Source organism: Pocillopora verrucosa, chromosome 10 (assembly GCF_036669915.1).
Source record: "Pocillopora verrucosa isolate sample1 chromosome 10, ASM3666991v2, whole genome shotgun sequence".
In the NCBI taxonomy this organism is placed as follows: Eukaryota; Metazoa; Cnidaria; class Anthozoa; order Scleractinia; family Pocilloporidae; genus Pocillopora; species Pocillopora verrucosa.
Window position 1 is genome coordinate 19,200,111 of NC_089321.1, and position 13,498 is coordinate 19,213,608.

A 13,498-nucleotide genomic window follows, 5' to 3' on the forward strand; every position below is an offset into this window, starting at 1 on the left:
AGCTTGATAGTTAGAATCTCGCGCGTTACTTCAAACAAGCACGTCCTACGCCCATGTAGAGCACAAAATTCAATTAACAACCAAGACACATCAGTAAGACATTATATGGTGCATGATGACACCAGGTTTGCTTTATTTTGTGGCGGAAGCCGCACAAAGCTCTAAGGAATAGCTACTGAAAAACGGCATGTGTTCTTTCCTTTGGCAAAAATCTGTTCAAAGTGACTGGTCACTTAAAATATTTTTTTAATTGTTTACTAATAGTTACAATAAGATATCGCGAACCAGACAGGTAAGTTTTTAAACATATTCTTAAGATTAAGAAATGAAGTAAAACACGTAAGCCGTTGATTAAATTGTTTTGGTTTACAATAATTCTACTTTAAGACAACAGCATTCAAAGAAAGACATGGTTAATTGGGATTTCTGCATAAGGAGTACTCCTCTAAATTTAAAATTTAACATTTTGATACAAGTTGCCGTATTATTCACTACCATTTACTGATAACTTGAAAAATTCCTTTAACAGATCTTCCACAGCATTTCTTGTTTTTAATGTATTTGCCTTTCCTTGGAATCTTCCTTTTTTCCCACCACCTTTTCCTTCCAGAAGAGTAGCAATTCTGAAAATGAGACCACACTTTATTTATCAAAACATCCTCCCAAACTACTTGACAAGGAATCTTGTGTTTTATGCAATATCAAATGGAATTATCTGGTGTTAAGTCCACGAGACACAATGAATGTAATTGGTCAGACTGGTTTTCATCCCATATCCACCAGGGAATACATATGGTATTCTGGGGTTTAACATTATTCAAGATGTTTAACATTAGTCAAATTCCATAGTAGAAGATTAGGGAATGGAAAACATGCCACAAATTTTTACATTGAGAATTAAATCTAAAATTACAATTCCAAGTAATGGTGGATTAACTTCACCATGAATTAATTGACCATGCTTAGAGTACCAAAGATCTGTGCAGATTTAAACACAGTGATCCCAAAGTTTAGTAAGGTGTGGACATATTTTACATTGATAAGGTGTCTAAAAAACAATAGTTGTACTTCAACACAAAGTCAGACTTAACAATAAATGAATGAAACTTACTTTGGTCCTATTTGGGCCACTTGTTTTTCATTGCCATACAAAAGGAACTGTCCTGGCCCTTTATCAGGGCCAACTGTCACCAGCACTGGAAGAGGCTACAAACAGAGACAAACTATATTTGTTGGCATGAATTTACCAAAGAAAATTCGCTTAGCAATACCCAAGCATTAAACAATTCCAAATCTAAGCTTGGCCAGGGTCACTTTTGCAAAGGATCTTAGAATGTCTGAGAATCATGCTAACAGCTAGGCTCTTTTCAACAGAAACAATTTTAAGACTGTTACACTTCATTTACCTGGTCTGATAGTTCATTCACCAATGCGTTCATGTAGTCCATGTCTCCATTTTCTCTGCAATAAAAGTGAATTTAAATTCACAGGGGACCTGATACAGAGGTTAGACAACACAGCTGCTCTTTCTAATTCAGGGCTATATTAGATACTCCTACATTACTTAGGTAAATCCTTATGGTTGTCAAGATTTTTTTTGTTGTTGTCAATGTTCTTTTCATTTTTAATTCATGCACACTTACACTTCTTCCTGCATCCTGAATTCATTCATATCAATAATCACTTTGCTAATCTTGTGTTAAAATAACTGCATAAGAAAAATAGTGTCCTTGACTATTATGAAAAACCAAAACCACACTTGCATCAGAGTCTTGCATCAGAGTCTTGCACACAACAAGCTCAGAAAATACAAACTTAACCCTATTTCTTTAGCATGAAAAAATGAGGATTTTGATTGCTTGCTAGTCCAACACACACTAGCCCAAGCACCAAATTTGTCTGGTTTCCCTGCCAATTTATGTGGAATTGGAAACACAAGGGTGGAGAGATGCACTGTGAGAGGAAGGGTAACTGTGTCTACAATGCTGGACTGAAGAGCCATGTTACTTATATAGCTTATATAGTGCTGATATCAATATTGTAGTTATTTTCCTTGATAACACAATAGACAGCACTTTTTGTCTGTTTAATAACATCATAGCCAACATAGGATACTGAGGTAACACAAGAAATCATGAGCAGAAACAAAATCCCTCAAAAACTTTGAGAAATCTCCCAGCATCGCAAGCACACAATAATGCCAGTGAACAAATAAAGAGTGCAGTCTATAACTTTTAATTCATTGTGTAGCCATGGGAATACTGGTAAAATAAAAAATGATGGGCCAGTTACAGTATGGCTGCATACTACTCAGTTCATTTAAACATTTATAACCACCTGTGTATAAAGAGGTATGTTTTTGTTTCACTTGTTGCTTTAAGCTGGTAAGCTTCCAACTGTGCAATCTCTTTTAGCTGTGACTTTGTAACCTGTATATCAATGAGTGGACAAAGTGGGTGAATACCAGCAACATTGACAAAAAAGCAACAAGTAAACCTGCACAAAGCAGTTACTTTATTTCAGAAACGATGTGCTGCAATTGCAGGAGTAAAAACTTGGTAGCTATCAGCAGAGAGATAAGAAGTACAGTTACCCTGGTGGTATTAAACAAATACCTCTGAAAGCATATCAAAGACACTACCTTATTTACAGCCTTAAGTGATGTTTGAATCCGATCCACAGCTGTGGAGTGATCATCAGGTCCAACACTACACAAAATTATACAAACACTTCATGATTTGCTTTTAATGACTATCTACTTTTCTAGGCATCAACAAGTGCATTCAATTAATCAACATGAATTTTAACCAAGCCACTTAAAACCTATGGTCCAGCTCACTGCTGCACCTTAAATGTGGCCATGTGAGCTTAACAAAGGTTAAACTGAAAAACAACTGATTGAGAACTGACAAGAATCTGTTTGTGTTTTACCTCAACATTTTTGTCAATGCTCTTTCATTATCTAGAGCCTTTCCCAGATACTTTAAAACTCTGTTTCCTGCCAAAAAGAATAGTCTGGTACCTCCTCGCATTGACTCTGTCTCAGGGTACAACTTAATAACCTGCCAAATAAAATAAACAAACAAAAAAGCAAATGCATTCTTCATTATTTAACACATCTTCTTGACTTCGACCAAAATGAAAAGACATCTATGTGTGTGCACAATGAATGGTTAAGTCCAGGAGATATTTTTTAAAAGTTTGAATAATTGCTAAAAATATTCAGAAGGGTGATGCCATCATATCCTGAACCTAAAATTTTGGGAATATTGTTTGCTTCATTTAGTTGAAATTTGGTTGAGTGTATGGCATCATCACTTTGCTAAATGACATCACTCTTCATTTAGAATCTACTTGTCACTGTTTTGAAATGGCTGATATGAGACAGGTATGAAATTTCACATGGCAGCATTTTTTCCCACATCAAAGAACCTCACTATAAGAGAACTTCAAGGTAACGCCTTATAGGGTGTCAAATGCTGGTTATTGAAAGAATCAAAGGATCTTAAGGTTCCCACATTGATTAATATAAACCACACAGAGAGAGATTTATTTCAAAATGAACAAACAAAAACGATAAAGTCACATGATTACAAACATCAAGTTTCCCATGACCTGATGTCACGCTGTACAAGTCTGTAACACTCACTAAATAGACAAAGGAATAGGCTTCCAAAACTAAAATGCCAACATTTTGTGACAAACGAATCTTCACAATCTTGTTCCCAGCTCTTTTTTGTTTCCCTCCTTGTTGAGGAACACAAAGAGGTCTTTACAGCCTTACATACAACAAAATAACTAGGGCATCCATTTACCTGAACTTGACTAAGATTGGTAACATGAGTTCCACAACACATGTTTCTGTCTATACCTGGTGATTAAATGATGAAATTTAATAACAAGTCTTAAAATTTGCCATTTGTGTTAAATGACAACTGTACAACAACAGAAACTATTTTAAGGAATTTAAGTAAAAATCATCAATATATAACTGGAAATCAACGCAGTTTCATGACTTGCACATTGTATATTACCTCTCCTTACAAAGGAGATATAGTATTTTGATTAACTCTTTTCACCCTTTTCTTCTAACATCAGTATGCATATCCTCCATACTTTTCTCTGTGCATTTCCTTAGGTTCTGACAAGGAGAATTTGTTGATGATCATTTCTTTTACTCTTGAGACCTTAAAGTGTGATTCAAGGGTGACATTGCAAGAAGGAATCAAATGCTAGTCACTCTTAAATGGCAAAGGGTTAAAACATATGGCAAGGGACATCTAATAGAAGGCTTGTGTCCCCTCCCAGGGAAACTTTTGTTTCCCTTGCACATCACTGACCGGGTATTTCAATCACTCTGACAGGACCTTCATGGTCGTCAGGAAGACCTCTTGTGCTTGCCTTGGGGAGAAAAAGAACTATCACGTTAACAGTGTATTGAAAACACAGCATCCATAGTCAAACAATTGCATTTACATGTGTACCACACCTTTTGGGGAGACATTCACCTAACACATGATAGCATAAGAAGAAGAGGCTGCTTTGGTTTTTTTTTTGTTTTTTTTTTCTTTCTCTGATTGCTTTGGCATTGGCAAAAATGGATGAATTGATGATTAGAAGACCCTCTGGCCTTTGTCTTAATGCATGAATATAGGCTTATGCATGTACTTGTTTTTTTTTTTATAAACCAGCCTTCAGAGGAATGTACTAAAACCCCAAACAGTAAAACCAAACATCTGAAACAACCAAAACAACCATAATAACCAAAATTAAAACAATTATAATGACCAAAATAAAACCACTACAATAATATAGATGAAATGCTGTGGAAAATGTGGATTTTACTTCAGACATTCTCTTGCTTTCAAGGCTCTCTTACAAAACTGATTATTTATTTTCCACCCCACGAGCAGTTGAAACTTTAATTTGACAATAGTGTGTAGTTTCCAGGAGAGAACACCAGCCATATGAAGATAGATCAGGAGTAGACCATAATCTAATCTAGAGGAATATGATGGCTGTCACCCCTGACAGCCATGAGTGTTAATTTTATTATTATTGACTGTTTTTGGTTTATTTTTTTGGGAGTTTCCGTCGTTTTGTTTTAGTTGCTTCGATGGTTTCTCTTGTTTCACTTGTTTTGTTTCTGTCGTTTCATTTTGCTGTTTCAGATTTTAGTACATGCCCCATTAGAAAGAGCAGATTGTTAATTAAAGCTATTTATTGTAGATGACATACTTGCTGCTTAGATGCTCAGGGTCCAAAGAGGACAGTCTTTCATAAAATTTGCAAACTTACATTTTCTTGTTTAGCAGAAGTTGCATCAGGATAAATATGAACATTGACTGGTGTATTTCTCCTTATGATTTCATTGGCTGTTGTCTCTATCCATTCCATTTCTTCTGCAGTGAGCTTTTTGCAGTTTAGTTCTATGTGTGAACGTAATTTTCCTAACTCCCTAACAACAAAAAAAATTAAAATATCTGTATTAACAATTCTTTGTTTCTCTGGGTCTGCATTCCACCTTGTGATGATCTTATCAATTGATTGTTGTGTAAAGAATCTAACTGAACATGTAATTCTGTATAACAATAACTTGCTTACCATGAAGTTGTTTCATAACCAAACTTGTTTTCAATGATGGCAGACACTAAGTGCTGTCCTGAAGTTTGAAATGATGCAGGTGAAGTTAAACATGACAGTGTTTAAGCATTTTATTTGCTATCATTACCATCACTTAGGAAATATTTTGAGAAAGAAGTTTGTCTTGCCACTCAAAATCAATTACATCAAGAATATGTCGAGTGTGAAGCTTAAGTGTTAGACACAAAATGATGACAGTAATAAGTATTGAAAATTTATGCTGTGTTGTTTCCTGATTGGTTGACCCATATTCAAAATAAACATGTAAAACATTTTCCTGGATCATTCAAACTCATTTTTCAACCCTAGATATAAACATTCCTCAGGCTACATGCCATAGATAAGTTTGCAATCTAGGATAGAAATTGATTATGTTTAAAAATTATCCACAATACCAGTAAACAGCTAACGAGCAAAAGATTACACAAACAAAACTGTCCTATAATAGTCCTAAAAGCACCTGAGTGTTGTTGCATGTGGTCAAATCTTCTTGACCAATCAATGACAAGATTAACTTCAGTTGCTTCAGGAACTGCCTCAGGAATGTAATGGATAGCACGTCCCCCTTGTCTAACCACTCTCATGACTTCAATGCCATTAATCTGTTGGGGAGACAACATATATCTCCTTCCTTAATGAGAAGCATATAAGAAAATATATTGTATTCAGTGAATACATTTAAACTTAAGTTTTTTGTGAATAAAACTGAGAAAAAAGATGACTGCAACCTTGGTTTCGATGGAAGAGGTCCCATGCATACTATAATAGTTTTGCATTGTGCCATGTAGCCTATTGTTATTTCTCACAATTCATTCTCCCTATCTGAGTGTATTGTAGGTGAAGCACACTTCCCTTCACTAATCAGGCATCTTACAAAGAAGACAGCCCTAGATGGTGTTAAAAGTTGTTGACAATCAATGGCTTTATCTTGATCCCATTCAGAGGTACTAATTCCTCAAGATATCACTGAATTTTACCAGTTGCTGGCCAAGAATGGGACCATACATTTGGCAAAAAAAATCAACTCCATGTAGGTAGCTCTTTTGACCAAAAACTTACAAACACAAACAGTTGTGTGCTGACTGTGATCTAATCCCCTATATTTTAAAGTTATCTACAATGATTTAAAATTGCAGTAGTAACAATCAAGGTCAATCAATGAAAAAAATAATTCTTAGTTCCATAGCAGTAGTGGAGAGGAGTTATTCAAAGCTAATACATACTGTTCCTCTATCATCAGGCTGTTCATGTCAGCAGATTAATCACAAATGGACCATTCAGCATGAGGAAGAAAAGAAGTATCATTGTGTTATATAGAAACTCAAATATACATGTATGTAACCGTCCTAATAGACTGAATCTCACCAGCTACAAACATTTGGTTTTAGTATAAAGCTAGCAGCACCTATGGGAACAATGAAGCAAATCCTGTATCTTGATGTTCTGATTGCCTGCCAGAGTACTCAAGATGGGCCCTGGACTTGCCCACTCTAATCCTACTTTGGGCAGGGGATATTCAAAGTCAACTTTCAAGAAAGATTAGTGAATGTGTGTCAACTCAACCCCCTCTCCCCCCTCCCCCAACAGAACAAAATGACCTTTAAGTCATCTCAGATAACTGTGTGGCAGAACATCAGGTAATTACCCAACAACTAAGTGTATGGATGCTGTTTAGTAATTTGTAAGAACAGGTGTGATGTGGGAGTCATAAAGAGACTGGGAAGATCATAACAGTCATTATTTCCATCATCTGACACTACGAAAAACCAATCTTTGCATCACACATCAAACCAGAGATCTTACATGTATATCCTTATTTCATACTTACATTCATGTACTTATTTGGAAAGATTTCCGGTACATATCTATTTCTTTCGCCATTGTTTTCTCTCTCCAAGAACTTCATACGCATAATGAAGTAAGAAACTGTGCATAAATCTAACCAAATCGCGAAATAATCCCTGCCTACCTGACCCCCTCCTTCGGGAAACAAGACAGTGTCTTCCAGAACAACTTCGTACGCAGCCTTGTCGGCAAGTTTGCTTGATTTACAGGACAACACCTGTGTCCTCAGCTCTCTGAGGAAAGAATCTTGTTGACATGCAAAAATCATGCTAGTTATTCGACGTGTCGACCAAATGTTTTCAAATACCTTACGGCTAAATCGTAAAGAACGTCGCATACGCTCGATTGAACGAAAGAAGGACGGAAGTAAGTCAACGAGCTTGACGAGCCAGTTATCTATCAGCGGTATAAGCTCCAAAAATTTAGCTTAAAAAAATTCTATACATAAACTTCCCACTTCTTTTCAACTGCGGGTCCCATGGTGTAATGGTTAGCACTCTGGACTTTGAATCCAGCGATCCGAGTTCAAATCTCGGTGGGACCTTCCTTTTTCTGTTCCCTTCCTCTTTTTTTAACTTTATTTTCCTTATTATATCATGTGAAAGGTCGAACAGGCAAATTTTTCGAGTCGCAAAAGCAATGTATTGCCTATTCCACTCTTAACTAGACCGTATATGAGATTAAAAAATTCATCCCCCAGCAAATTCTGTTTTCCAGAGGGCGTAAAATTTCAGAAATGAGAATCTTCGAGGTGAAAGCTCCAATACCAGCAAGGGGAAATATTCAGGATTTAAGAATAAGATATATCCTATTAGAAACGTTTGGATGTCTGACAACAGGTTTCTCATCTGTGTGTTTGTTGACAATTCCAAGAGTTTTCCTCCTCTGACATCTAACACTAACTATAAAACCAACAGTTGTTAAAAGACAATAGTAAGAGCGGACACTTTAACCTGTCCACAATTCCAAGGAAACCACAGAGTAGTTAATCAACACTTTATTTAATTTTATTTCAAACACATTCAGGCCCGGGGAGGCCTCTACCTGCTTAGACCAAAATTAGTTCAATGTACATGTTTCGTTGCTTTGTATCGATTCACTACTGTTAAATTTCAAAAGATTTCTTTAGTTGCCATTTGTCAAAAAACTTTTGATGGTACCACTGTTGCAACAAAAAGTGGGAAAAATTCTGTAAAAATTGAGTTAAAACCTTTACTCAGACAGAAGAACGAACTAAGATAGCATTTTTGTTCCTGGATGTTATATTTATCTAAGTAATATACTTTGGAACTTGAATGATTATTGGTCAGAGAACCCTAAAGTTTGTTTAAGAGCTCAGATGTTCACATAAAAGGGATAAAATGAGAATAACTTTAAATAGGTAAAATAAAATTAAAAATGTTGAATCAAGACTAAAAAAAGTTGTTAACAACAATCCCTTTGGCCATAAGCTTGGAGATCATTCCTTCTGAAACCTGTAAGATAAGGTTCATCAAACTAAATGATGCTATTTCTGGTTCCTAACCCCTGCATCTTGTAAACATAACCCATCCATAATTTCCCAAAGTAAAAGAATTAAATTAAGATTCATATTATCAACAAAACAATCTGTTTACCGGGTAAAAGGAAAAGAAGCCGTTCTAAATCCTACTAAATGAAGACTGAGGAGACAGAACTTAGGACTTAAAATCCTCAGCTGCAAGAAATGTCACAGCTTTCAATAGACTGAATGAAATGGAGGAATCCAGTTGATGCCCTGTAAATGCCTCTTAGTGTTTTAAGGTTTGATGATGATTAGAAATGTTCACCCCCAAACTGTTTACCTCTACACCACAGATGTGACCAACACCTGTTAATATCCTCATTAACCTTTCTACTTGACATAAGAAAAAGGATATTATTGGTAAGCACTATTATTTGCAACAGACAATACTAATTTCTTCAGCATTACCAAAACCATCTTGATGATCAAACTTGATGGCCAGGCCACTGAGCCCTGTTATCATGTCCAGGATTCTAGTGTCATAGATATTGCATTTGTAGAACCAGGTCTGTACCATGAAGTGTTTAAATGAATGGCTTATGCATCATACCTCAATCCTACAATTTTTGGTGTGAAGACTAAAATTTATCAGTATAAATTTATTGAACTTGATTCTACAAGACAAATAGGTACTTACAGTGCAACCCTTAATTCTCAGAAGCTCCAGCTTGCAACTTGGTGACAGAAATTCTTTAATGCTCTGATCAGTGACATAGAAGCACCAACTTACATCTAACTCTGTTAAGCCACAAGACTGCTTGGCTACAACACCAATACTCTTATCAGTCACACCATAACAGCTGCTGACATGAAGTTCTCGAAGAGCAGAACATCTTTCACTCAAAGCGATGACACCAGCATCTGAGATCTAAAAAATTACAGTATGAAGAAACTAGAGATTTCCTTTAGCCACAAAACATTGCCCTGAAGATGCCTCCCCATAACTATAATAGAATTTCTTACAGTTGCTAATTTTACTGCTAAAACTAACCCTTTAACTCCCATGAGTGACCAAGACAGAATTTCTCCCCACAAAATCAGTAGACAAGTGATGATAATGAAGAAAGGGATAATTAGTTGATCCAATACCAAATTTCCAAACATCATGAGAATTTTAAGGAACACAGGAAGGAGAATTACTAATGAAGAATTACTACTGGGAGTGAGTGGGTTAAATTATGCTGAATCCAAATGATAGTTAACTAAAGGCTTGGTGACCAGGTGACATTCCAATATTGATAATTATAGGAATGACAAGCAAAAGGGGACCTATGATGATATTGCAGTTCTTTGTTTGGGATGAAACATGTTAAAATTGCTTCTTGAGTATTAAAACAGGAAAGTTAAGTGTATTATTGTTATGTGTTGTAACATATAATTCAACAGCTGAAGACAACTGGCAAACAGCTTACTAACACAATTAGTATTAAGTCACTCATCTACCGTAAAACAGCTACTGAGATCCAGCTCTGTTAGTTCCTTACAGTGCCTTGCTAATGCTTCGAGTCCAGCATCAGTGACTCCTTTACACTTGCTTGTTGTAAGAACAGACAGCTTCTTACAATTCTTGGCAATCAAAAACAAGTTCTCTTCTGTCACACACGGCCAGCACGAATCAAGATGAAGAACTCGGAGATTGCTAGTATACATGAGCAAATGCTTCAATCCATGTTCGGTCAGAATTGATTCATAAGGTACAAAATCCAGGCGAAGTACGCTTCTAAGGTACTCATTCACTTGATCCTTCCATTTTCGAGAAAGTTTTCTACAATGACAGAGGGTTACCACATCTAACAGTCCAAGAATCTTGAAGGTAATCTCAGTAGGGAAAATCTGAGGTGGATCTAGCCCTGATAAGCTTCTTTCCTTTGCATCCATTACTTACATGACATTAAAGAAAAATAATATAATCCTGACAGGCTCGATGGTATTTTTAATTGTCTCCTAAAGAAATAAGCTGCTTTTATTTGAGGATGCATTTGACTTGAAAACTTCAGAGGCCATGTGGAAAAGAACCACTTGTGTTGTTATATTTTCTGTTCCACTCTTAGCTCACATCTCCGAAATTGTCGTCCTTGCTGTACTGCAAACAAAACAACACTGAAATGACGAAATTCGTTTTGCAAACGTTAGAGTCAGGCTCTTCACAGAAACGGTGAGGACACTGGGTCCCACCACAGCCCAACCACACTATGTGTTCGTGGTTAATTATTGTTGACATGAGACGAACAAAATGTACGAGGGCTATGAAAAAAGCTCTGAAAATTGTGTATCTATATTAAATCTTGGCATGAATATCTCATTAAGTTAAATGAAATGTTAGTCGACTCATTTGTGGTATTTTCGAGTGTATTTTTGAGTGTGGTTTGCCTGTGGAAAAGGCCTGGAACTTTTGTCCCCTTCTTCTCTTAACGGCCCCCGGCCAAAAGTAATTTCATAAAAAGACGCTTCAAACGGCCCATGAAGGCGAAAAAAGACGACAAGTGAGTCGACTAACATTCCATTTAACTTCATAGAGATATTCATACCAAGATTTTATTTAGATATGCTATTTTCATAGCTTTATTCATAACCTTCGTAGATTTTTTTCGCCTCACGTCAACAATAATTAACCACGATCACAAAGTGTGGTCAGCCTGTGATTACGCCTTCCCTGTTCCAAGGGGCGAAATGTGGGTCGTAGTTTCCCAGTTGTAAGAGATAGTCTTATGTTTATTTTCCCTTTTTTCTGAAATTTTTAGGCCAAGTCTCACAGAATCCCAAGATGTTAAAGATTTGTCCAATCTCTGACAATGATGAGGAGGTAAAAACCCTTGACTAAAGCAGACCGACTACTTCATGGACTATTCAGCTTATCAGACAGCTTGACACCCACCCACCCCCTCCTTACACTTGTGTCGTTAGAATCATCAGGTAAAGAAATTATCTAGTCTAAAACCATCGACTGACGAGGCCACTGGTCCTGAGTTTCATGTCTTTAATGGTTGGTGATACTGTCATATATAGACCATAACTGATTAAGCGATGTTCAAGAATGGTTTTCCTATTGCTACAAATAAGTATAGACTAACATTCCTCCATATCTCAGGAAAGACCAAGGAGGTTGTTGTCAGTAACTCGTAAAACAATTTCATAGAGTCCCAAGGCCCGTTAGTCAGAAGAAGTGAGGCTTAAAAATTATTTAGTGGACTTCTTTCAGTGTACTTCACTTCAAGTCACATAAAAAGGTGCAGTTTGGACCATTTCCTGTGAAAAGCATTTGGCGCTGTGAACCATAACATCTCTCCAGTAAACCTAAAGGTTGGAGATGAACTTTATTCGCATGTCTCAAGATGGAGTCACTTTGGATTTTGATCGCGACGTTTCGACTGCAATACTGCCAACATCTCAACAATATCAATAGGGGTAGTGGAATCGAAATTCCCGAAGCTTCGATACCCACGATCAAACAACACAACAGTCAATCAATGAGGACCTATGAGGGAACATCATCTAACGATCGGAATAATCATGAACATCGAAATGCACCAATAGCAGCGAACCAACGTGCTAAAAATAGCGACACGTAAACAATCGATCTCATCACTCGATGAAGACCAGAAGTATCACAGTCGAAACGTCGCGATTAACATCAAAATTGACTTCATCGTGAGACATACGAATAAAGTTCATCCATAGTACACCACGATGAACGATAAACACATACTTTATTACAACCTAAAGGTTGTTGCTACATGAGGTAACCTAGCGACCAATCAGTGAGCTTGCTGACGATATTCACCGGCAAACAGTTAGGTCTGGTCAATTACAAGGAAACAGATTCGAGCCCATAACCTTTTTTTCTTTTTTTTTGAAGGACCCCATAGTTCAGTTTTAAGCCTAAACTACGTTTAATTTTTGTAAATGATCTTCCTGAGTCGCTTACTTGGGGTGATCCGGTCATAATTGCTGATTATCATAGATAAAATCTTCGCTGATGGCGCGAACACTAACAATATCATTTTGAAATCAGAATCTATGTTGGTGAATACGTGGTGCATGAGTGACAGGTTGATAGTCTACGAGCCTGAATCAGAAACTTAAGTGATATCACATCAAAACTTCGTTGACCTTTTCCACCTCCTGTAAACCTGTTACTCTAACTGAAATGAGGTTCACGTTAAACAATAATTAACGATGATTCCATCGCCGCCGGGCAATTTATGTTCATGGAGGTTGAGGTGAAGCGCTTTTTTGGCCATAATAATGCGCTTTGACCTTTGATCTACTCGTTAGATCAGTCTTATTTCTAGGTACCATGTAATGGTTCAGGATGAATAACGTACTGGCCAAGTTGTCAAAAAGTCAAAATGTTACTTATCACTATGCACGCTTTGCTACTGATACTATCATTATATATATATATATTCCCTTAGCTCCGGTTGGAGCATAGGCCATTAACCACTTCCGTCCTCCATCGGGTTCTGT

General features: G+C 36.7%; 1 protein-coding gene, 1 non-coding gene and 1 pseudogene across 2 annotated transcripts; 1 reads left to right on the forward strand and 2 right to left on the reverse strand.

The window, feature by feature from the left end:
* Positions 1-94: 94 nt before the first annotated feature.
* On the reverse strand, positions 95-7,915 carry LOC131787090 (alanyl-tRNA editing protein Aarsd1). The gene is made up of 13 exons (XM_059104170.2): positions 7,613-7,915; positions 6,867-6,884; positions 6,104-6,245; positions 5,605-5,662; positions 5,299-5,458; positions 4,341-4,401; positions 3,816-3,871; positions 2,932-3,062; positions 2,642-2,708; positions 2,338-2,429; positions 1,407-1,461; positions 1,112-1,206; positions 95-623 (listed from the first exon to the last, which is right to left on the reverse strand). Exons 1-13 carry the CDS (start codon positions 7,823-7,825, stop codon positions 485-487), a joined length of 1,287 nt encoding a protein of 428 aa, XP_058960153.2. The 5' UTR covers positions 7,826-7,915; the 3' UTR covers positions 95-484.
* A 45-nt stretch (positions 7,916-7,960) lies between these two features.
* On the forward strand, positions 7,961-8,032 carry Trnaq-uug (transfer RNA glutamine (anticodon UUG)). Its single transcript has one exon. It is a non-coding gene; the product is annotated as a tRNA-Gln (tRNA).
* A 20-nt stretch (positions 8,033-8,052) lies between these two features.
* LOC131787105 (F-box/LRR-repeat protein 20-like) lies at positions 8,053-10,918 on the reverse strand (annotated as a pseudogene).
* Positions 10,919-13,498: the final 2,580 nt, after the last annotated feature.

Bases quoted from the DNA above. Each gene is read 5' to 3' on its own strand.
- LOC131787090 (XM_059104170.2), bottom strand. From the start codon at position 7,825: ATGCGACGTTCTTTACGATTTAGCCGTAAGGTATTTGAAAACATTTGG. The intron at 5,663-6,103 runs GTGCTTTTAGGA...TTCAAACTTCAG, and splicing joins CCACATGCAACAACACTCAG to GACAGCACTTAGTGTCTGCC. The intron at 5,459-5,604 runs GTAAGCAAGTTA...TTTTGTTGTTAG, and splicing joins GGTTATGAAACAACTTCATG to GGAGTTAGGAAAATTACGTT.